General features: G+C 45.0%; 2 protein-coding genes across 2 annotated transcripts; one reads left to right on the top strand and one right to left on the bottom strand.

The window, feature by feature from the left end:
* The first annotated feature begins 11,318 nt into the window (after window positions 1-11,318).
* On the top strand, window positions 11,319-19,741 carry PLRG1 (pleiotropic regulator 1). The gene is made up of 15 exons (XM_078601154.1): window positions 11,319-11,554; window positions 12,448-12,554; window positions 13,394-13,536; window positions 13,626-13,679; window positions 14,039-14,132; window positions 14,880-14,970; window positions 15,626-15,727; window positions 16,148-16,240; window positions 16,356-16,505; window positions 16,955-17,056; window positions 17,190-17,292; window positions 17,392-17,500; window positions 17,607-17,746; window positions 18,617-18,810; window positions 19,437-19,741. Exons 1-15 carry the CDS (start codon window positions 11,540-11,542, stop codon window positions 19,494-19,496), a joined length of 1,557 nt encoding a protein of 518 aa, XP_078457280.1. The 5' UTR covers window positions 11,319-11,539; the 3' UTR covers window positions 19,497-19,741.
* Window positions 19,732-24,091, bottom strand: LOC144722762 (ras-related protein Rab-33B-like). The gene is made up of 3 exons (XM_078601156.1): window positions 23,617-24,091; window positions 21,277-21,498; window positions 19,732-20,608 (listed from the first exon to the last, which is right to left on the bottom strand). The coding sequence occupies exons 1-3, from the start codon at window positions 23,917-23,919 to the stop codon at window positions 20,369-20,371; spliced, it is 765 nt and encodes a 254-aa protein (XP_078457282.1). The 5' UTR covers window positions 23,920-24,091; the 3' UTR covers window positions 19,732-20,368.
* Between the last annotated feature and the right edge of the window lie 1,143 nt (window positions 24,092-25,234).

Consider the following 25,234-nt stretch of genomic DNA (forward strand, 5'->3'; position numbering starts at 1 on the left):
CCTTTGTCCAAATGCCAACGAATTCTCCCCAAATTTGCCGAGGGCCCGGCTTGCCGAGCCGTAGGGTAATAATCCATACAGCACTCCTCCTTCAAATCCTGTTTTTCTTTACACTCAGACTCACCTCTCTCTTCTTTCCCATTGTAATAATTATTAAAAGAATGTAAATTATCGTATTGCCTATTGTACAGCTGGTCGGTGGGAGTATGACTATCCGGTATGGAACTACTGTGAGAAATGGCAGTGGATTGCGGAAGGCCTTCGTCCAGCAGTGAAGTGACCACAATTGACGGTGATGAGGTCATGCTGCCGTAAGTAAGCCGGTTCCATCTGTTACATGTCGGGAACCTGATACATTTATATTGTGTACTTTGCTTATATCATGTTTGCGAACACACCTTTTAAAAAACACACCTTTAAAAAAAACACACACTCTACCGTTACGCAATTGAATTTGCTTAAAAGTTTCCCTTCCGGGCAAGTTCTGGCCACGTTACGAAGAAAATAATGAAATAAATAAAAATGCACGTACGAGACATTACCGCTGGCGAATATGTGATGCTAAACATAGCTCCCCGTGGACTTTGGGAGCGCGTTTCGCCCACGCGTTGTCTAACAGCTTGCACCCTCGTTGTGAAATATCCTTGGCCGGATCTCCGCGCACTCGTTGAGCTGCGATAGCGCCCTTCGCCCGAATCAGTACCGCGTGGGGGTTTGGCCCAGCATGGTTACACTCGTGACGTGGTTCACTCGCTCGCGTAGATTGTCCCGTTCCCTTATCCAAGAAGACGGCATTAGTGGGGGCAAGGTAGTCTCGCAGATGTCGGGTCAAGTTGTACAACAACAGACTACTAACGTTGGCAAATCATTGGCCTATCGCTGTTCCAACACGGCATGTTTGACTGGGATTTGGCCGAGTTCAGGAACTTAGTGATTTTTTGTCTGTAGACATGCCTCTCGTTGGCAATCACGTGAGATTCGGCCCATTGTCCCACCTTGTTGGTAAAGTTCAGCGAGCTTTAACGCACAGTGTCTTCTGCGTATGCAGAGGCTCAGAATCTAGTGCGCTAGCAGCGACCCCCCTCCGAGTCTTTACTTCTTTAATTGCTTACCGATCAACAGATATTCAAAGTGTAGACACTTTTGTACGTTACAATGTTCAGCCCTTTGTCAATGCACTGCTGGTTAAAGGCCCCCCTTACGCCGTGTAGGTCGCGGGAGAGTTAATTTTGGTTGCATGACCCCAAATTTCTCCACGCTGGTCATTGCGGGTTGAATGGAAGGGGTTGGGGAAATAATCTACATGGATATCATTCGCCGCTGGGTGTTAGACATGGCCGGCAAAAGCTCAGAAATGAACGGATTCATAGTACATATTGTCTAACCATTACACCACCACCATTTCCTAAAAAGTTGCAGCCAGCCCACACCTCATTCACGTGCGAGTCACCATAATTATTTGGGACCGCAAACCCAACAACAAAAAATAGGCACCGAGGCCATGGAAGGGGACGCAGAGCAATTGAGGGCAGCGAAGAGCCACGTCTTATATTACGGACATTGACCAACAGTGCGTGTGTGCTAACGCTCGTTTGTCTGGAAATGTATACATTGGGTGTGGGGCCAGCGCTTAGCCACAGCAGCAGCACTGTGGCCTGAAGAGCAGGCTTTGCTTATTGAGAGTTAATGAGTTAACAAGGAGCGTCTGGCCACGCAGTGCCATGCGAGGGTGAATTATTGTTTTCGAGAGGGCTTCGGTGGGCGTATTTGCGTGCGTGTGCGATTTCATTTATTACTTGTACGGGTTTTCGGGTTTTTGCCAATTCACCAACGCAGGCAGGGGCCCAACGTGTCAACACGAACATGAAATCACAGAACGGGGGCAGAGGGCTGAAAGGGTTGGATGCCCGGAATGGCAAGAGGAGAGGCGGAGTGGATGGGGACTTTGGACCGCGACAGTTCGGAGAGACACGACGCACACCGCCCATCCAAACGGCGGCCCTAGTCAAAGGTCAAGGCGACTCCTTTGCGTGGGGTCAGGCACACAGTGAGGCCTCACGATGGACACGGTGGACACCAAAATTGGACAAGCTAACAAAAACTGCAAATGGGGACGAGAATTATAGTTTAGCAACGAATTGTCAAAATCATCCTCCAGTTTATTTTCTGGTTGGGTAAGATGGCTGTCGTCAGCTTCAGGCAAAGCAAAGTTTTGCTGTTGTGTTTATCTCATGGTCAATAATGTAGGTAACATGGTAAATAATGTAGGATTTTTAAGAGGAAGCTAGAGCTGGAACAAATTTAAAAGGTTATAGTACCTCGGCAAATCCGATTTATATGCACGGCGAGTGAATTCCCTGATTTCAAATTATCACAGAAATTGGATACACTGAGGCGATGCCACCTGAGGTGGTCTGGACTCAAGGAATATGAAGGATCACTGAGCATGCTAGTACTATTAGTCAGTTGGCTAGTTAGTTAAGGGTTCCGGTTAGGGCTATAATGCGGCTGGCCATTGTATATCGCCCCTAATCTGTTCAGTCCCCTGGCTAATCCCGAAGCCAACGTACTTTTCTTAACGGTCAAAACGAAGTAATCAACACTAGACCTACCTTCGATCAAAACGTTTGCTTCATTTATATCATACAGATCTTCATCCATCTGGCAACACTGCCTCTAACTCCAACCCTTACATTCGCCCAGTGTCCCTTGGACGTGTTCGGCGTTCTTGCTGTCTTTAAATCACCTCTTGTGTATACTGTATTATTACCCCTGACGTGTTTCAAACCTGCTATCACTTTTCTGATTCTCAATTCACTGTAAACATTGAAATTGGTTGTCACTCTAGGGCAGGGCCAAAATGTTCCCCACAGTGATCAGGGAGGTCTTGTTCACATCAAGTCCCCAAAGTACACAACAGCACCAGTGGGTAATGATGGTTATCCTGTGCTGATGATTCCAAATAATGATTAAACCCTTTCTACAGTTGTCTTATTGTTCTCTTGTCAAGTGAAGTTAATTTATTGTTGGTTAACATGTGGCGCCTTTTCTGGCACAAACCTTCCACCCAAAGCAAAGTCACATCATGAAACGTAAGTTTAAATAATATATATTAAAATCAAGTTGTGGCTGCGAGTTAGTCGCTACCGTATGAAATAATACGGCCACAGTTGTGAGTCAGCGGCCTAGACTAAGGCCGCGTGCGTTATGGGCGCAGATTGGTGATGCCACGTGACATGCAAATAATAGGAAGACCGATTCTATCGTGACAATGGAGCCTCTTGCTGTTTAGAAATCACTCACATGTAGTGTGCACTGGTATTAAAATGTATCCACTCTCTATCTCTGGCCTCTCGATGTTTTATGAAAAAGGCCCATTTCCCAATACGTCTCTAATGATTAAAATTTACCATTTAAGGCCAGTGTTATTCACGAATGTGTTGAGTTTTTGGTGTATTAGCACTATTCATGTCGAGCTCACACTGCCTTTTTGTATCCGAGTTTCTGTCTGCTGAGTGTATCGTTGTTTCGAGGAAGTGTTGGCATGGGTTTATGGTGACTGTTGTACCATGACATGTTTAATGCATTCTTCCTCTTAAAGGTCAAGCTCACAAAAAACACCTTTTATATAATTATTATTTGTTTAAGCTGGTATCTATTGACTCGGACAACTACAATCCTGCATAGCATTCAATTAAAGTAATACTGTTTATACAGAGATGTAAAGAAAACTCGACAACTTTGACAAGGAGATATAAAATGTACGTGAAGACTGAAACTTATTTATTTTAAAACACAGAACTGTGAATATTCTAGTACGTACCCACTTTGTAATGACGTACGCAACAGTAGTAATTAACAGGCATTTACGCAAATAATTGACATTTACATATACCAAATGTGTAATTGTATTGCCATGGATTGTCTAAAACAATGTTTTGCCTCGATACAATTCAGGTGTAACAATCCCCCCCCACCCATCCATCACCAACCGCCCTGGCAAATTGATCAATCTGAACGATCTTGACAAGATTCATGTATAGATATATTTTTACATTGTACCTCTTAGTGGCTGTCGGAGTCACGTGAACCCAGTACTTAATATGCAAGTTAAATAATACGTGAGGCGATAAATACGTGACGCGATTACAAATGCGATTCACTGCATGAATTGCGCCTCTGAATGGGTTCATTGTTAATTTAAGCAGTAGCCTTTCGCGACAAATAATATTCGTAATTCGTTTCTTTTGGGTCAGATTGTGTAGGTATACTGACAACTTGACATTTTGCTGGAGATTGCATGTAGAAGCAGCAGCAGCAGCATCATCAGGCGTTAACAAAAGTTCAGCTCCTGATGATGCTGGATGTAGTCTCCAGCTAAACGTGAAATTGACGTTATACCTACACAACGGAACCCCAAAGATAGCATGATTCACTGTTGCGCCCCTAGTATACACGTGTGTCAATGTGGGGCTTTCAAACGCCACACCGTGGACCATGAGTGATTTACTGAATTAATGTTATGAAATACCTGTACTTCTCATAACAAGTAAATATTACAACACCGCACTTATATAAGCATCGATACCAATCAACTGATTGAACTCACAAAACCAGTCATGGCTTCAGAAGTTTCATCGCCACAGGCAAACACGAAAACCCACACACCTGGTACTCACTGTCAAAATGAAAGAGATGTAACATTAGGAGTTGGGGGGGGGGGGTATGAGTTGCGGAGTGGTTAGCGTACTGAGGTTGATTCCTGGCCATGGCTATAACTTCAGTGACATCTGAACCGGCCCTGGGTCCCCTTCACTTCACCGACCCACACTGATCAGTGTGGTGAAGTATGGTAGTGGATGTCAATTATTGTTATTTGTTACCCGTACGTCTCCCACCACGTGCACGGGGCCAATCGCGATGTTGCAATAGAGATGGTAGCAGCCTTTGTCGACCTGTAGGTGGCAGTGGTCACACTGTGGCAAATTAGTCCATCAGTACGCAACCCTTTGTGAAAATAAATGGCACACTCGTTGTTTATTGTCCCTGGTTTTAAATATCTCGTGCCCATGACTGCCGTGGTTGTTTGTAGTAGAGAGACCCATAGGGAACATATGTTTCACGTTTATCTCGGACATATGGATCTAAGCAGCCTAAAAGAAGAACTTCACGTCTCCAGTACATAAAAAGGCAAAGATCTCTCATTTAGACTTCAACACACCGTTGTAGGCAATTACCGTCAGCGAGCACCTATTAAGGCCTGCACAGCAAAACAAGTGAGATGTGGCCAGCAACGTGCCCGACTGCCCTCGTATCCCCAGCGCAAGGTGTTTACAAGCAGCATCAGATCCTTATTTCAGGCTGAGTCGACCTAAGGGGGTGGGTTGCCAGGACCGGTTCAGATAATTGTCACTGGTGTTGGCCATGCACGGTCACTTGATGCAGCAAATCTGGCTGTGACGGTCCCATCTGATGACGGAGACTTGTGTTGCCTCCGAAACGTCGTGATTTTTATTTTATTTTACTTTCATTAATTTTAATGTTTTACCTACGTGACTTTACCGAAAAAACCTAAGAATAAAAATGCAAGTACAGTACTATCCCTGCTCACCCTGCTTAACATAACTTCCGATATGTGACAATAGTTGAGGAGATTCGATGTGATTTTATTCCACGATATCAATTAACGTCGGGTCTTTGCAAAACAGTATTTTTATATATTTATTACTAAAACCAGCAGTACTGTAATAGTGTTGGGTTTCGACATTGTAATCACAATGTCGTAAGTGTAATATTCTGAGATCATCACAAGTCTTTTTACAGAAAGGGAAGTATGGAATAGAGCACATTCATCATGCGGTACAGCCCAAGTGGTATGACCATCACCCCTGTTGGGTGCAGCCCACCACGGACGAGGCCTCAGCCGTGCGTTACATGCATGGCCCCAACACGCCGGGAGAGACAGAGGCCGAGAGCAATCCATGACGTAGCTATTGAGTGTACAGGAGGTGCAACTGCGTCAGAGCCACTAGGGCCCGATAAGCCCAGGCGCTAAGCTTTTGACGAAGAGGGAAAGATTTCACTTCAACTAAACAATTTTTTTTTATTTTTACCAGGTAAGGCCCACTGAGCTATGTAGCTCTTTTTCGGAAGCGACCTGGCCACAAATGATAGCCCAACAAAGTGGCTTATCACGTGGAAATGTTTCGCAGTCAAATATTCTAAACGCATGTTTCTAAATGTGGAGGGGAAAAAACCTGAGGACCCGGAGGAAAATCCACGCAACCACGGGGAGAGAGACATACAAACTCCACATATACAGGCGTCAGGGTCTGAGTCGAACCCACGACCTCCTGTATACCAGGTGAGAGCGTTAACATCTCGCCACTGAGATGGAGGTCCCATTTAATTCCTTGCCCCAAGGGCCCATGCAGTTCGACACTGAGCTGAACCATCAGAACAATTCACCACTTTCACCTTTAACGCTGCTTTGTGACAGAAGAATAGTTTGCGGCTGACGATTTGGGCGGTGGCCCTTCTGAGTAGAGAGAGGGTAGAGTGACTGAGAGAAACAATGTAAATGTATGACCTTCATGACCGAAACGACCTTCATGACAGAAACGGAACGGGAAGGCCCGAATCTAGCAGTGGATTATTAAGTGCTGTAAATTAGTTGCAGTACTTATATTTTATTGTGAATGTAATCATGGGCTTTGATTTATGCTACACATCTGAGGCTTGTCTCGTGAGCTCCATTTAGCGAGTCTTCATACCATGTGACCTCAAATTCCACATAGCCTGGACCAACTGCTACTGCCACCATTTGGTAGAGAATGGCAGCTGTTGTTCATCGTCAGCCACGTTCTAGCCACTGCTTGATGAAAGCCTCTGCACGTTGGTCTTGCGATGCAATAATCCATCGAGCACTTGTAGGTGAGCACATTTCATCGCTTCGTCTCCTGCGGTGGAAATCCTCTAGGGCGTGTTTTCCCTCCTGCTGCGGCTGCCACGGCGTCGATTCGACACACGCAACAAGCAGACCCACCATGAAGAAATTATTAAATAAATGCACGAGCTAGTCATGGAAAAACTGGCCAGTAATGTTGCAATGGAAGCGTTATCTTGTTAATGGCATCAAAAATTAAGGGACTGTGTTGGCATTGGTAGGCAAGCACAGATTAACAATACCGCATTTGTCATTAACGGTGGCTTGTAACAGAAGCATACGGTATACATATGTAGTGACATATATTAAAACACATTTTAATATATGAACCTTACGGCGGGACCCCGGGGTCCCGAATTAACGGAAGTCAAAATCGTAATTAATGGAAAAAAGAATTGGCGACTCCGTCCCACCGCGCACAAGTGAATGCGCTCCATGCTCGGGTATGGGCAGGATCATAAGTCTATCCAAAGCGGCTCAAACTGCCTACACGACTTTAGTCCTTTATTTGTCATAACGGTATGCATAATACAGTGAAACTGCTCTCTTATCCTCATTATTATTTGTGACCTATCAATGTCTGCAGCCAGGATCAATCGATGACAATCCTATTACCTGCAGATATTTAACAGATGAGATGCGTTGCACCGGTAATTCCTCCTGTTTGATAATACTTCTCTTGTGCGTATGCATCTGTGCAGATAGTTTTTTTTGCAGTTAAGCCGTAGTCGCCACATACCGCTCGTATCAATGCGGATAAGAGGAGCGGCGAACCACTACTCTGTAGAGTAACATTGGTATAAACGCTTGTTACAATATGAACAGCGCATTGAAAACGCGTACTATTTTATGTACTGTTTACAAAGTGTGTTCACAAATCCACACTGAGAAACACGATGATTGACAGAGGGGTGTACATTATTTGTTCGATAGTGTATTTAAATAGAGGTACTGCAGGTAAGTAGTTTTCAGTTTTAAAGGCATAGTTTAACAAGACAACACTTGCCACCATCCTTCAAAACCATTGGTGAAAAAGAGCAAAGTTTTTGTTTACATTATAATATAATGTTTATGCGAGAGCCGGGGGCTTATGTCCCGCCATAAGGTTCATATGTACACATTCTGTAAAATAGGCAGACATTGTTGACCATGATTATGTAGGGACACTTTTCCAAAGCTCAAGACGACTGCATGTTTTTGATGAACAAGATGGCTCTTTTTGTTTTTGCATATTTATGAAAAATTGGGGGATGGAACGATGAAATGGCTGTGAACCCGGTGGCTTGAGTTTGATTCCCACCCACGGCTAACACTGGTGGTGATTCATATCTGAATCGGTCCTGGGCACCACTTTCACCAATCTACACTGAGCAGCGTGGTGAAGTATAGTCAAACAACCCGCATGCCTGACAGCATTGGGGAGGCTTTTTCCAGCAGCGGATTGGTAAAGGGCTGTAATTTAATTGATTAATAATAATTATTGTAAGAAAGCTACATTTCAAAAGACAAATGTGTTACTTAGGAAATTGTCAGCCAAGCATTGAATGTGATATTTATCAGAAATAATTGTTTTCATTCCAGAAAATCATGAGCATGGCATGGACGGAGGAGGCTTGTTTGGTATGAGCTATTGAGCTTTGCGGGGTGTTTTAGAGTGGCTGGACAAGGAGGATCAATACAGGACATCACGTACAGCCCAAAACACTGGTTGTACTTTTGGCTCAAGTTCCTCTATCTCGCTGCCTCTCCTCCCCCCTCTGCAGTGCGCTGAGCGAACAGCAGCTGACATCTCCTGTGGTCCGACATCCTGGTTACTTCTGGAGGTTGGGCACGGTGGAAAGGGGTACAGAGGGTATGAATGAGCAAAACATAAATGTATGACTCTGGCACAAGTATTTTCCATGGGAAAGTCACCAAACAGCGGTTGTTTTATGAAAATGCTGCGATAAGAATGTGGATTTTCCACCAGTGACTGAGGGCCCCCAAATTGGAGATGATGAATGCTCATTGCTCGCTTAAGCATGGATATACTCAGAAGAGCTTTACATGCGTTAGACATTATGTTGTGCTGCTCCTAGTAGCAAAGCGTGGTAGGCACGGGCTCTGGAACAATTACTGTACTGTACAGTAGTTGTGTTTTCCACTGTTCAAGCTTTGTTCTTCAAAGTGGATGTTAATTATCCCGTGACGTAATTCGCAAGAGTAGGCCATTGTGTGCCGGCATCATGGTCTAAATTTGAAACATTTTCCTTAAAATTACGCCACTGGGATTATTTTTTCTTGCATGTAAGGTCCACTGAGCTATGTAGCTCTTTTTCAGAAGCGACCGGGCCACACATTTTACCTCAACGAAGTGGCTTTACATGTGGAAATGTATACCAACCAAATATACTCTAAACGCGTGATGTTGATTCTAAATGTGGATGGAAAACCCGGAAGACCCGAAGAAAAACCCACGCGACCACAACGAGAGAGAGACGCAAACTCCAAATATACAGCTGGCATCAGGGTCGGGATCGAACCCATGACCTCCTGTATACCAGGCGAGGTCGTTAACATCTCGCTTAGTCCACGATCATTGTCTCGACTGAAAACTTAGCAGGACCCTCTTGACTCAAAGTCCTGAGACTCAGTGAGGCTTTCCTGGGTAAACCAGCGTGACAATCATAACTTTCCACTCCCTTCCTCGTAGCTCGGTTACTGAGCCTCTCCTGCAAATAAAACACGATGTTAAGTGCGGCTTAAGATCATGCTGCAACAGAAATTGTCCGGCCCATTGGCGCCACCAGGCGGACTCACGGTAACATTCAACTTGCTCGCCCAGGTGTTGACCTGTCCAACATTGGAGCTGTTACCATTCATAGGAAATTTCAACCTTGTTTAGTGCTCGCATTATGCGTATGAGAAGGTTGTCTCACTTGTAGTATTAGTAGCAATGTAGCCCTTTGTCTCTGCGGAAGCATATAACACACAGTAGAACAATGATTTTTAAACACTGCCGTCTGCTGCATAGATCGTTAAACTGCTTGTCGTTAAAGCCAAAAATGGAACGTTCAAACATCCCCCGGTGCTTCAGCACCATCATCTCTGGAAGTATCAGCTGTACCCTCTCTAGATCTCCAGCCCTACCTCCAGCACATTCACCACCACCACCTCCTCCACAATCTCCTTTATAATCACCACACATAACCAGCATCGACACTTTATAATCACCACCAATCCCACCATCTTTCCTCCAACCTACTCCGGTCTCCCTCATCGACATAATCACCGCCTCATCCAGAATATCCTACTGTGGCCATCATCATCCAGATTAGTCTTCACCACCGTCATCACCACTCCCTTATAAATCACTCTCTTTCAGAATATGTATAATCAAATTACAAAAATCTTCACCACCATCATCATCATCATCACCTCCAGAATCATCATCCAGAATCATCATCCAAAATCATTATCACCATAAATCTGCAGAATTATCACCATCTCCATACCCATCATCACCATATTGTTGGTTGTTCGACTTGCATCCCACTGGGATTTTTGCACACAGCGTTGGTGTACGGTGCTTTTTTCTGCAATATTTTTTGTCTTTTCTTGGATTTTCTGTTTGCACTCAGTCACATATTCACTTTAAGATGTTTTTTTGTTCATGTTTTTGTTTTTTGTTTGTTGCGGTTGCACCCGATTCAAGAGCCGAATAGCTCACAGGGCTATACCTAATAAATGAACTTGAATTTGAACCATCATCTCATCCAGAATGATCATCTTCTCCATCATGATCATCATCCAAGATCATTATCACCTCTTACAAAATAATCATCATCCAGAGTCATAACTGTCCAAAATAATTATATTTTCCTCCTCCAGATCATCATCTCCACAATATTTACTAGCACCACCATCATCATCAACATCTCTCAGAATCTTCTTGGATCTTTCGGTAAAGTCACGTAGAAGGGAAATAATCAAATAATAAAAATAAAACATTTTTATGTTTTCTTTTAATTTGAAAAATTCTTTTATTTTATTATTTCCCTTCTACGTGACTTCACCGAAAGATCCAAGAATATGAATCCCTGAAGCAGAGGTGGGACAAAGTCATTGTTATGCAAGTCCAAGTCGAGTCGCAAGTCATCAAATTCATGACTCGAGTCTGACTCGAGTCCAAGTCACATGACTCGAGTCCACATCTCATAGGTGGGACAAAGTCATTGTTATGCAAGTCCAAGTCGAGTCGCAAGTCATCAAATTCATGACTCGAGTCTGACTCGAGTCCAAGTCACATGACTCGAGTCCACACCTCTGCCCTGAAGTCAAGAAAACTTTAAATCGAAATCTTTAAGAATCTTCATCATCCACCAACCTCCTCGGGGTCAGGGGTCAACTTCATACTCGTGACGTCACTCGGCATGGCCGCTCTCAGCGTGCCCTGATCGCCCTCGCTTGCGCGAACAGTTTTCAAAACATTAAACCAACAACAACAGCAGCAGCAGCAGCACGACAAACATACAACACATGCAACCATACAAACATTAACTCTAGCTCTTGAAGCGAATCCTCAAGGCGGGAAGACCGGGAGCTTGGCGCGCCATGGCCATGGCAGAGGTAACCAGCAGTGGTTGTGTGAGGCCCTGTTTTGAGCCTGGCCACCAATGAACTAAAGTATCTTTTAGCGATTGTTTTAGTCGATACAACCGGAATAAACTAAACATACGAGATTGTGTCGAGCTTTAACGCGTTCACGGGAGCCCTGAACTGGTATCGGCTAGTTGCCCGAGAGCCTCCGCGTGTGGCGTGGTGGAGCCTTGCTAAGGCCTCACCGTGCGTAATTGCATTATAAACGTTGATTTTAAATTGTGTACTTTATAGACAAAGTAGTTTACAGATCAAACGAGCGTGTTATGTATATGTATGTAGAACTTCTTTCGCACCGTACGTGCTAATCGTAGCTGGGGGGAAATGACAACAAATTAACGCAAAAAGTAGTTGCACAGAAATTAGTTTTCAATTTACATTTAAAAGTGCATAGCTCCAGTGGTTTCCGAATAGCTGGTGAGGCTTCACATCGCCTCCTGGTATAACCCTCAGCCATTGGTGGAAATTCCACATTTCTATGGCGGGGCTCCGTGATGGGAACAGCACACGGCGGTGTAAAAAGATCCTAACAGTTTACCGGGTCCTCCCCCACGCCGTGTGGGTCGTAGTTATTGTTTGACCATACTTCATGCTGGTGGGTGAGCAGCAGCAGGGAGCAGAAACGTGGGAGCATAGAAGTAAGAGTATAGTACAACAATCGATTTCGTTTCACTGCCCAAAAACGTAGCCCCACAATCCAAAGCAACCCGCTGTTGCATGTGGAGGTTGCCCATTCGAGCACTATCCAGATTAAAACCTTAGTTTCGGTCATAGGCTTCTGCAAAGCTCTTTGAACATTGCTCCAAACTTCACCGTCATGCTCACTGCCCCCCCCCCCTCTTCACAACGCCTGTGCCACACAGGAGGTGCAGAAGCACTCGGTGCATACGCTTGTGTTTCGCTCCTTGAAGCGGACTCATGACATGTTTGTGGCTGACCACGCCAAGCCCCTCAGCCAGGATGAAAAGAGGTGAGCATATAATTCTGTAATATATAGCCCATTGTCAACCCACTGCTTGATGAAGGCCTCCCCATGGCCTGGCAGTCATGGGGTTTTATTTGGTAAATTTTTGCCACGTTCGTTCGTGTGAGTTGGTAAAGAGGGTGCCCAGGACCTGATCAGATACCACTCGCCACTGATGTTTGTTGACTGAGAATCAAACTCAGGTCGCTGTGTTTAGAGCATATTGTGAGAACCAGTACATCACTGCTAGACCCGGGCACATTGTCTTTATTCATGTAAGTCAAGTGTCTGTTTCACTCTAAACCTGTATACATTTTACAGTACGAGCAACTATTTGTGGACCTTTCTCACTTTCCTTTGGCTTCGGTGTCACATGCTTCAAAAAAGTTCACAACATCCCGATGCAAACCTTCATAGGCTTGGTACAAAAACAAAAAATTCTAGATGTTAGTTTGAGGGCACAAACATTTAAAACATTCTTTGTTAGATTTGTTGATGTATAAGCATAACGTCAATTATATTTACCCCAAATTTCTGCTTTCTAGCCCTTCAAGAACATTAATAGAATGTACCTGAGTCATGAATGGCTATCAGCTGTGGCGTAAAGCACTGGTTCATTGAACTTATACAATAACAGAGTCATTAAAATGTTCCTTTATGTTTGCTGTACAGTTGCTGCTAGTGTCATGTTACATCTCGACACATTGATGGATTACAAAAAGTAAATAAAACGAAATTTGCAAGTGTCACTTTTTTTCAACCATGGCTGTGTCCCAAGTCTGAAATGCAAACGTGTCATGTAACCCATGGCAGCCATTTAAGTTAAGACTCTGGCTCCCTGACAGCTACCAGCTGAAGATGAATGTGAAGTTGCGTGCAGAGTACGGCCCCGTGCTGCACATGCCCACGCAGAAGGAGGTTCGGGAGAAGGCGCCACAGTTGCCCCCCGCTCTCTACGGACAGCCTCCACGCTACGCCATTGAGCAGGGTGGGTGCGCGGACGTAACACAAACGCACAGAGCAAGTTGCTGCTTCGGTTCCGTGGATTTAATCGGTAAAACTGTTTTTGTCTTTCAGGTGAAGATGCAGAGTACACGATTGCTGGAACTCACCCTTATCCATCTGGACCTGGTAAATATACTTTATTGCTGTTTAAAGACATAGTTTGTTTGAAATTGAGTTTGAACAGTGTAACTTATGTCGATGTATGCTTTGTATGCACGATATATAAGTACCCAAGTGCTTTCAAAGATAATTATGCAGTTTCTAAAGTAAATATACTGCATTTATTTAACATAAATACATTGTTGTTTGTAAGCTCTTAAGTCTTAAAAACATAACTTTTGCTCATATAAGCTTTCCATGGAAAATATATAAGTACTCTGGTGCTCTGTAATAGAATTAAACAGTCGATAAAGCCTCATTTTCTTTAGAGTTGTTGTGAATCCTTGCTGTTTGGAATATTTAGGATTGCTAATGTTTTCTGCTAGGAATTGCCCTGACGGAAGAAACACGATTGCAGAGGACCCCGAGCGATGCAGCTACACAGAGTCTGGCACTCACTCTCCCCCCATCACAAACAAGGTGTGATGCCCCACTTGCCAAAGATATACCCCGTATGCCAAGTAAAACAATGCTGTATGAATGCCTTATCCATACATATCTTATTCAAATACAGATGCAAAGGAAAGCAGGTTGGAGTGCTTTTTACAGACTGAACTTGGTAATGAAAAGTAACATACTGATTTGCCTAAAGAAGAACATTTCAAATTGGTGCCTATTACTGGCTATGGCATGGAATAGAAATATGGCAAAAAACTAACACATTTTTCTAAGTGTGCACGCTGATAAGTATTCTTTGAGAGAATTGCATTCCACTGAGACACCGAATTACACTGTGACAGAAAGAGGAACACATTAATTTGAGAACATACAAACGTTATAGAGATCATAGTGACTATTACAAATTTAAACTGGACTTGTGCAAAACATTTTACTATAATTGATGATGGCCAGCGATTGTGAATAGCACCAGTGGCAGCCAATGGAAAAAACGTGCCTGAGAGGGCGTCCATCATGGAGATGGATGGATTGACTAAATCCGTTCTTGTGCAGGTGCTTGATACATTGCTACGCCGCAGAGACCATGAGAGATGGTGCCAGCATGGGAAGGGGGAGTGGGACTCCATCCAGCATTGGATAGATCATGCCTGATGATATCTCATATGTACAGGATGTGTGTGTATGGCAGTTTAATTTTGCCTTTGCGGTTTATAATAGCACTTGCGTTTTTTCATGGTTTGTGTCTGTGTGCTTGTGGTGACGAGGCAGACAGGAGGCGTCGCGCACAGCTGCCAGTGTGGCCGACATCCATCGCCACGCTGGAATCGCAGAACGCGTCGTGCCACCTGGAAGCAGCTCGGTAATTTGGGCTGCATCTCAATCACCAGAATGACCACCGTTGAGTGATTGTACCATTAGAGCAAATTGTTTACAGTTTAAGAGGTGGCTGGGTGGCTCAGGTCGGAGTGTGCTGAGCTGGCACCTCTTGAGGATCTGGATATTAAATAAGGCTGCTTATTTGACGGGTTCTCAAGTGTATTGAGTTGATCATCATTAAGTACAATTTTGCACTCGATTTGTAAAGAAAGAAATTAGTTTTTTCATGTAACAGTCCCACTGTTAAGTGCGTGGCTAAATGTGCCCCCTATTGTGTCAAGCATAAAAAGGGCACTTGAAGGATTTTTCAGAAGTCCTCTGGTAATTCTGCTGTGTTGATGTTCACTGACCCATGGGTCGTGCTGCTCTGATATTATTTTGAAAGTACAATGATAGTACATTTAGAAAAAGACAAATATTGGAACAGTTTAGCACATTCGGTTTTGTGATGGGAAAATAAATTTTATATATACACACCCTTTACATCTTTACTTCATGTGGATAATGTTCTAAGTTAAAAGTGGCCCTGGAAAATATAATTGTGATTTAACTTTTCAGACATCTGTCGATTGGTCGTGAAGGAATGTGTTTTCTTATGTTGGAAACTGGTTAAGTTTATTTCTTATTGTGTTTCTTAGGCTTTTCTGGATGGAGGTGGGCTGAAAGGGTCGGCTCTAATGCCCAAGAAGGCTTCCAGCATGCCCAAGCCACAGTGGCATCCACCATGGAAACTCTACAGGGTGAGTCAAGTTTTCTGCATTTTAGGCACCTTTCACAAAATCACCTGGAACATGCCCGGTCTCTTCAGAATTCAGAAGCTAAGCTGTACATTGATTTCATGGACGGTCCTCTAGAATAAAATAGGGATGGACTGCTGATGCGGGGCTAAATTATCGGAAGCATTGAGCAGTGAAGCAAAATACATTATTGTACTGTAGTGTGTTGCCACGTCTGCTCCGCACCATCGCCAACCCGCCCTAACTAACATGCAGCATGATCAATTAATCCCCATGACCTACACGGTGTGCGGAGATCCTTGTCAAGTTGTGTATTGGCAAAAGTATTGTACATGAACATAGGTGTGCGTATTATTGTTGCTGTTCTATTCTACTTTTGGTTTTTGATCTGTGCCGTGTAATAAAATCCATGTTCTGTTCCAGGTTATCAGTGGCCACTTGGGTTGGGTGAGAAGTATTGCTGTTGAGCCAGGAAACCAGTGGTTTGTCACAGGATCTGCTGATCGGACCATCAAGGTAAGTTCCGATTTATATTGTGTTCAAACTCTTGTACATATGCATGTTAAAAGGCGACTACAAAAAGAGCGAGTTGCCGATTGACGTTTTGGGTTGTTTGTGTGCACACGTACAGATTTGGGAGCTTGCTACGGGGAAGTTAAAGCTGTCACTAACGGGGCACATCAGCACAGTGCGTGGAGTGGCAGTCAGCTCCCGCAGCCCCTACCTCTTTTCTTGTGGCGAGGACAAGCAGATCAAGTGCTGGGACCTGGAATACAACAAGGTAACCTCCGGCTTTGTATGGAGCACGATTACTTCCCAACCAGTACAGAAGAAAAAAAAAATTCTAGCCACCAATAAATTAAACTGCAGTTCTTTGGACACATCAATAGATACAACAAACTATCCAAATCCATTCTATAAGGCAAAATAGCAATGTTGCCCAAGGGAGACTTGGAGTCAGAGCATCTCAGACTTGATGGGCTTAAACTACAAGAAGCTGAGTCATGATTTTAAGGACCGGGAAAGGTGTAATGAAGTGACTAGCAGAGCAGCTAACCGTATTATCCCAACGACCCTGTCATTAGACCAGTCATGGGAGATGGGAAACAAATGATGGAGTTCTGCATTGTATACACAAACACTCATGTGATGCTGTAAATGTATTGAATGTTCTAAGGCAAGATGTTTTATAAGAGCAGTGTCTAAGAGAAATGTATTTAATGCCCAAAGGTGATCAGGCACTACCACGGTCACCTTAGTGCCGCTTATGCACTGGACCTGCATCCCACCATCGATGTCCTCGTCACTTGCGGGAGAGATGCAACTGCTCGGGTGAGTGTCTTGCAAATGCTGGCATTTGTACTCAACAAAAACATTTACACATAACAAGGAAACCTGAACGAGCTGTGTGGTGTCATGCTAAAACGACCTTGCTGTGTCTGTCCTCGCTGTGGGTTTGGTACAGGTGTGGGATATCCGTACCAAAGCCAACGTTCACACGCTGACTGGTCACACCAACACCGTGGCAGACGTCAAGTGTCAGGCAGTAGAGCCTCAAATCATTACTGGTAAAAGGAGCCATCTTCTCTGCTTTTTTTATTTTAAAGCAATGCCAGTCATGGGTCCCTTAATCTTGGGATTACGTTTTCTCGTCTGTAATCTCGCAGGCAGCCACGATTGCACGGTGCGTCTGTGGGACTTGGCAGCAGGAAAGTCGCGCGTCACTCTGACCAACCACAAGAAGTCCGTCCGCTCTGTTGTGCTGCACCCTCGGCAGTACGTACCAAAACAAAATATGAACCCTGAACCATTGGCCTGCTGTACCGACTCGGGGAAGCCTATGTTTAAACTTACACTTTCTTCTTCTCCTCCTTCATCCCAGGTACACATTTGCGTCCGCTTCACCCGACAACATCAAGCAGTGGAAGTTCCCGGACGGGGTGTTTTTTCAGAACCTGTCTGGCCACAATGCCATCATCAACTGCCTGGCCCTCAACTCTGATGGAGTGCTGGTGTCTGGAGGTGAATTCGATTTTGAAATACTTAACACTGGCGTCAACGTTTGTGTTGCTTAGTTACCATTAGCTGTGTTTACTTGAGTTAGGTACACTACAATTTTTTTCCACAACCAGGATTACCCCCACACTACGCTATGTACCCCCGCGTCGTAAGTTTGAGTACCAGCCACAGCTAACATCAGTGATGAGTGATATCTGAGCCTGTGCTGAGCCGCCTCCCCCACACTGACCAGCACGGGCGCGGCTTTGATTAAGCAAAGCATTGACAAAAGGCTGTAAATTCAACCCCCGACCCAACAAAAACCAGCATTCAGGCCTGCCAGTCTTGTCCGACGAGCTGAGGGTGCGACCAATTTGAGTGCGTGTAAGGAGATACTCGGGTGACAAACCATTGCACCAAATCTCAAATTTACCGTTGAGAGCACGTGATTCTAGCATGACGATAATTAAGCTGTCGCAGAAAATATTTTGCTTCGTATTAAATACTTGTATGTCCTGCACTTAATTGCGAATAATAAATTTGGAAATACCTATATATATGCAATGCACAGTAATGTTTATAACTTTGTTCAGAAGTTTTTCATCTACAATAGTATGTACTGAAGTTACATTTGTAATTGAGTAGGATTTGGATGAATACTAGCCATGTCAAGTTTCAAGTACGTAATTTGGTATATGTGTAAGTACCTTTCTATGGTATGCAAACACTGCTACAAAAATCCTATAACAAGCTGTTGGGGCAAGTCCTATTAGCGAGCATCTATTAAGGGACATGCACATGCTTGTGTATATCGTACTAATTATAAGTCAAACTCTTCTGCTAAGAACCGAGGCTTTGGATAAACTTGTCTGCACATTTTTTGTTTGTAACTAGCCGACAACGGGACGATGCACCTATGGGACTGGCGTACGGGCTACAACTTCCAGCGCATTCACGCAGCCGTACAGCCGGGCTCCCTGGACAGCGAGTCGGGGATATTTGCGTGCGCCTTCGACCATTCCGAGAGCCGCCTCATCACGGCCGAGGCTGACAAGACCATCAAGCTGTACAAGGAAGATGACACCGCTGTGAGTAGACGCTGCTGTTTGTGCTGATAACAAAACCCTGTTATCCAAATAGAACTTTGAAATACCTTTGCCAGGCCACAACATCTTAGCGTCATCCAATAATAGCGTCAAACATGAGGAACTCGCCTTAACTGAGCATGCTAAAATTAGAAAAAGTGCTGTCAGATCGAATATATTCCATTCTGGTAGTCGAATACTGTGGCTAAAGATGGATAAATGTTGGCAGTTTTGAAGTAGTTGGTCTCTTGTGGCTGTGGGCTTTGTAAAATAAAGTTACAGGCTTTGTCCAGCCTATGGGAGCTCTAGATTTCCTGCTCTAAAACCGCAGCCAAAAACACAATTGTTTTCCGATAGCTACATGCCTCGACTGTGCACCACACCGTCTGTCCTAAGTTTGAATCTTTATTTGAGAATTTAAATACTTAGCATTGCAGCACCCTTCATTGATGTCAGCATGGTTTCACTCGCGTTATATTAAATATAACTTCACCTCAGTGATGTCACTGATAGGATGCCCGTAATTTTCATTGTTTTTGTCGTCGAATCATCAAAGCTTTTTTGGAAAGAACACAAGTTAAGACTTCGCCCCTCACTGTTGTTCCCCTTTTTTTGTGTGATCCAAACAGTCAGAGGAGACGCACCCAATCAACTGGAAGCCCGAGATCCTCAAAAGGAAGAGGTTTTGAAAGTTCCGACTTCTCATGTGTTTGCTTCCTTCTGTCATACACGCATATGCTCTCAAATTGTTTTGGGTGGCTAATGCAGAACTGACATGGTAAATAAAGACTTTTTGAATATTGACGTTGTTATATTCAGTATTTTTTTAAACCCAAAACTAGGATAAGGTGTGAGTTAACATAGTCCTCAACTTCTGTCACTGTAAAACTGATGTATCGTTTTGTTATAAAAAAAATAAACGGATTCATCAGCATTATTTATCTTTATTGATTCGTATTGCAACTACAGTGATTAAAATAACATCCTGTACATAGGTGGTTTTAAAAAAAAACATTTACATTTTATATTCTACTGTATAGCTCTTTTGCAACTTCTTAAACACCACCCTGAACAATATTAGGCCTTATTACTAAATTAAAAGCCTTTTTCAACAAATCTCTCAGAAAAAGTATTACTCTCTTTGGGAAAGTAGTATTTTTGCTAATAATTTGAGCAAAAATTGCCTTTAAACTAACTTTTGAACATGACCTCATTGGGTGAGATTCACATGTTGGTGGAGGTCTCTTCAGCCTAGCAAGGATAAAAAGCCCTCTGCCAAAACATGATTGACTCCCCATATGTTTAAGGTATTAATTAACCGTATTGTTCTAAGCATGAAATGTATAAATCCCCTTTTAGAGACCAACCATTTTAGAAACATTTACATGGAACTTCTCATCACGTTTTCTACAAGAACATCTGTCCATATCAGAATGTCAGAAATACTTTGCCACATCCATACGTGTAACCTTTTTATCCAGCTGCTCTGGCGGCTGTCTTAACCAGTGCTTATGTATAACCCTTACACTCCATTTCCCCTCCCACTGCACGCCACCTCCATTCAGCAGTAGCAGTAGGACCCATTGTCGGCGCCTTGCTTGTCGTCGGCCAGGTTTATGGCTGTGTCCTGGGCAGGAAATAGACGCGGCATGGCCATGGTACGCTGGCTGCGCAGCCTGTGGGCGAGTGTCAGGAAGATGGCCTCGGCATGATCGCCTGTGCCCTCTTGCTCCTTGGCGGATGTCTCAAAGTGTGCCATTCCGTGAGCATCTGCAAACTTCTGGGCCAGGGATGTTGGGACCTGTTGGCACACAAACATGAATGACACTTACGTACGGGCCCTTTTGTCAAGCCACTGCTGGATCAGAACCTTCCCACGCCGTGCAGGTCGTGAGTGTTGTATCACCAGACTTCACCCCAGAGGTCGCAATCGGGTACCCGATACCCGGCTACCCGTACCCGGCCGGGTACGGGTACCCGTTTGCGACCCTGGTGCGGCCAGGTACGGGTAGGCCGTGAGTCACTGGTGAGTAACCGTTTGTCACTCATTTCGGGTAGGGAACGGGTACCCGTACCCGGCCGGGTACAGGTAAGGAATCAAAACCCGTTTGTGACCTCTGCTTCACCCCGATGGTCTGTATGGATAGGTACACGGCGTGCAATATAAACATGGGAGCATAGAGGCATTGTACAATGATGGATGTTGCTGGCCTTCCCGCTGCTGTAAAGAATGCAGCCACCTGTATAATCTGTTACGAATGGTGGATTCTGACCCAGACACTATTCAGGCTCAACCGTGCTTCCAAGATCTGGTACATTCTCCGTGCTCATAGGAACAAATTACAATGCATTAAATTTGTCATGAGGCACGTCCACAGTTATTGGCAACTTCAGGTTAAAAATAATTATTAAATTGGTATGGCGTTTGTGTGAAAGTGTACAAGGTATGTTGGCCATGGTGCCACTCGCCTCCACTTTGTCTTTGAGGTCGCACTTGTTTCCCACGAGGACGCGAGGAGCGTCCGATGAACTGAGATGCCGCTCGCACTCGGCGAGCCAGCTGGGCAGGCTGAGGAAGGAGGGCCGGCTTGTCACGTCGTAGACGAACACCACGGCGTGCGCGTTGCGGTAGTAGTGCGATACCATGCTCTTTCGGAAGCGCTCCTGGCCGGCCGTGTCCCAAAGTTGAAGCTGTGCATGACGAAAATGACAACAGTCTTTCTCCCCACGCATTTGAAAATATTTGTATTTTTTGGCCCGAAAGCTGCCTATTTGTTATTGTAAAGTATTTGAAAGTCTAATCGCCAGAGAATTATGTCCTTTTAGGATTTTTTTTTAAGTCTGAATTTGGTTTATGTATAGACCTTTGTTCACTGCTTTCTGAGGGTGTCCACATGCTATGGCAGGTCATTTGACCAAAGCTCACCACGCTGGTCAGTGCAGGTTGGTGAAGGTGGAAAACATGAAAGTACAGTGCAAAAATTGATTTGTCTCTTAAGATTAAAGAAAAACAGTCCTATAAATACTGGTATCCAAGCCCACTCAACACTTGCCCACCAGAATGTATTGGCAAAAAGAGGAACAAAATACTTTTGCTGTCTATATGAGCAGGTATGGAATGCAGTCATATTTTGTACAAATATAGCTGTATCTTGTGTGGTGAATGTGCTTATTCCGTAGCGTGGAAATTGAGCCACTGCCTGTATTAAATGGCACACGCCCAAGTACACCGTATACTTTTACTGTAACTAAATGCCGAGAATAGTACTGTACGTGATTTAAAAAAAAACACCCAACTTGTTTGCTGTGAGCTGAAGATTGCACATGAGTGTGTAAGTAACAGTGCCTTGGGAAAATATATTTAAACCCCCCACAAAGCGGCCAAACACTTTGGCGTTAAGGATTCAGTCGAGCTCTCAATGTACCCGCCAGCCAACCAGGTCTAGGAACGGCAGCATTTGTTTGAGCTGCGTTTGTTGCTTGTAAACGTGGGTGAAATAAGCTCGACAATAAACGCGATTCCAACCCTGAACCATGCCCTGGCCTCATGGCTCATCACGTGGACTCCCATCAGCTGGGACGATAACGTCGCCTTGGTCAACCTGTTACTGGACTGGCCTGATTGTGAATTATACTACTACGACGTTGTCATAATAATGTTAAACATACTCGGTAGGGCTCATGCCTACACTTTCGCATTACACACAATATAACCCAGGGTGCAGCTCGTCAGAAAGCCACTTCCCTGCCAAGAACCCAGAGGGCTAACTTACTCATCCCAATTATTTGGCCTCGTCAGTGAGGGCCCACCCATCATGTTCGCGGTGAGGACACCACGGCCAATTCAGGGAGCCCTTGACACTCGCAAGGAGTTCTAGTGAAGTTTGAAGTCGGGAGCCTATGGGGACCCCCCCCCTCCCCATTTGTTGACGTTCATCTTCGCGTTTTTATTCCTCAGTGTCACTTCCTGTCGGTGACTGTCTTCCTGTACTGTAACTGTGCATCTCTGTCTCAATGTCTTCATGGACACCGTTGCTATGTCTCTGTATCTCTTCCTGAATGCAATGGCTCTCTGCGTTCTTGTCCGTGGCTCTCTATTTCTCACGCCGTGCCCAAGATAGCGATCGGTGTGTTACGCCGCATTTGCAGCTCCCTTCTCCCCCAGGCTAATGACCTGTTCCCTGTCGACGAAAGGCGGACTCTCGCATACAGAGACACACGGAGCTTATAACGGACGCCGTGTCTCATCGCACTCTCGCAAAAAGTAGCGGCAACCCAGTGGCAGGCGAGCAAGGGGAAGACCTTGAAGCCAATGTGGTGGTGGTGGTGGACGTGAGACAGATGCCACGTTGAGAGACGCGTGAAGTTGACCGCATCACTGCCCTTGCCGTCCAACTCCACCCTCCCTCCCCTCCCTCTCACCCCCGACTCGCCCTGTGCACCACAAGCAACAACATCCATCGCCATTCGCCGCTAAGCGATGGTGGCACCCCCCCCACCACAGCGTTTGTACCAGGCTGGGTGCACTTTGAGGCAACCACGTGAAGTGGTGGCAGGCTCGCTGCTGGCAGAGTCACGGAACAGACGCAGGTGTTATAGGTTAACTGATGTGCTCGGCTAGGTGCAAGGTCACAGGACAAGCTCGAGGTGCCGTGGGCTGACTGACTGAGATGGCTGGAAAGATGCACCACCCGCTATGCCAACCAACTCGCTTCGTTTTATCCGCCCGTTGTTGTGAGCGTCGCTCCTCCGTTGTTGCCGGAGAGGGAGACGACGACGGGGGCAGGGAAGGGGATGATGGCCTCTCACCTTGATCCTCTCGCCCTCCAACTCCACCGTCCTCTCGCGAAAATCCACACCGATCGTCGCTTCCGTACGCTCGGGGAAGAGGCCGCCGCAGAAGCGGAAAGTGAGACACGTCTTGCCCACGTTCGAGTCTCCGATGACGATGATCTTGAAGATCCTGGTGCGCACGGAGCCCAGCGACAGCGACGTCTCGACGGACGAGGTGGACAACACGGAGGAGAGCGAATCCGCGCCCGGCGCCTCCACGCCCGGGCACCGCGGCCCCGACATCGCAGAAGCGCCGGCCTCTTTTCGCCCGGAACGCATTTGCGGGGAGACGCGCGCAGAGTTTCCTGCCGGGGGGGGACGACGACGACGGAGGCGGGGAAGACAGCGCGCGCGCTCCACGCGTGACACGTGGAGTGCCCGAGCACGTGGAAGTCGAGGAGTGGAATGAGCCGTGATGGGGCTCAGTGCAGACTGTGGCGTGGTGTGTCCAGATGTCTTGTGACCCCCCCCCCCAACAAAACAAATTTTGAGCCGTCACTATTTTTGCTTTGGATGTTCATTTCTGTTTTATTATATTATTTTATAGAATGTTATTTTATTATATTATTTTTTATTATTTTATTATTTCCATTCTATGTGACTTTACCGAAAGTACCAAGAAGACTTTATTTTTTTCTTCAGTTGTACATAATTATATGGGGGTCACGATATATCTGGACCACTCGGTACACCAAAGCTTATACGACTTATATCACGTCTCATATACAACACCGTACTATGTCATACAACAATGCGTTATAATACGTGACAGTACGATACCATTAAACACTTATTACTCAGTTACAATACCATGAAATATACAACACGATACTTTCAAGGACTGCGATGGATAAAACTGGTTTCACATCGCATGATATTTTCCAGTTTCATTTATTAGGTGTAGCCCTGTGAGCCATGCGGCTCTTGACTCAGGTGCAACCGCAACAAACAAAAACCTGAACAAAGAACATCTTAACGTAACGACGCGCAACAGAAACATCTAGGAAAAACCAACGAAATCTTCCAGAAAAAAGCACCGTATATCAACGCTGTGTGCAAAAGTCCCAGTCAAACAATAACAACCATAACAAGCTAATCACAAAAGTGAAGGAAGGATACATGACAGCGCGGTCTATTGTTGTGCTTGTTCACACAGGGCAGCCTCGCCGAGTAAATTCCAGGACAGTCCCCGCCAACTTCGCAGTAGAGGGCGATGCTCGCTCAGCAGATTCTAATCGAGTCGTTCTGTACACCAAACCTGGATTATTAAACATTGAGCATACAAACACGGAGCGGTGACGATGAGGTGAACTCTAAGTGTGAATAAACAGAACGGAAAGACATCCGGAGTAGGAGTCCTACACAAGTACTGTGACACCACAGTTCCATCCAGTACAGTAAAATATACGGGCATACAACTTAATGCTGTGCTGTGCAAGATCGTTATATACACAATGCTTTCCAACAGGGTTATGCACGAAATAGAATAACCATTGAGCACAATACAATATCTCTGTAGACGTACTGGGGGGGGGGATGCTGCCGTATTTGCAAGGAACACTGTTGGACTTGTTCGAGTCTGCCCACCCATTAC

Source organism: Lampetra planeri, chromosome 15 (genome assembly GCF_965212315.1).
Source record: "Lampetra planeri chromosome 15, kcLamPlan1.2.h2, whole genome shotgun sequence".
NCBI lineage: Eukaryota > Metazoa > Chordata > Hyperoartia > Petromyzontiformes > Petromyzontidae > Lampetra > Lampetra planeri.

What these genes read in the sequence shown, in the direction of transcription:
- PLRG1 (XM_078601154.1), top strand. An exon ending in CACCATGGAAACTCTACAGG is followed by an intron (nt 15,728 to 16,147) that starts GTGAGTCAAGTT and finishes GTTCTGTTCCAG; the next exon opens with GTTATCAGTGGCCACTTGGG. An exon ending in GGGACCTGGAATACAACAAG is followed by an intron (nt 16,506 to 16,954) that starts GTAACCTCCGGC and finishes TAATGCCCAAAG; the next exon opens with GTGATCAGGCACTACCACGG.
- LOC144722762 (XM_078601156.1), bottom strand. Translation starts at nt 23,919, where the DNA reads ATGCGTTCCGGGCGAAAAGAGGCCGGCGCTTCTGCGATGTCGGGGCCG. An exon ending in TGGAGGGCGAGAGGATCAAG is followed by an intron (nt 21,499 to 23,616) that starts GTGAGAGGCCAT and finishes CGTCATGCACAG; the next exon opens with CTTCAACTTTGGGACACGGC. An exon ending in ACCTCAAAGACAAAGTGGAG is followed by an intron (nt 20,609 to 21,276) that starts GCGAGTGGCACC and finishes GTGTGCCAACAG; the next exon opens with GTCCCAACATCCCTGGCCCA.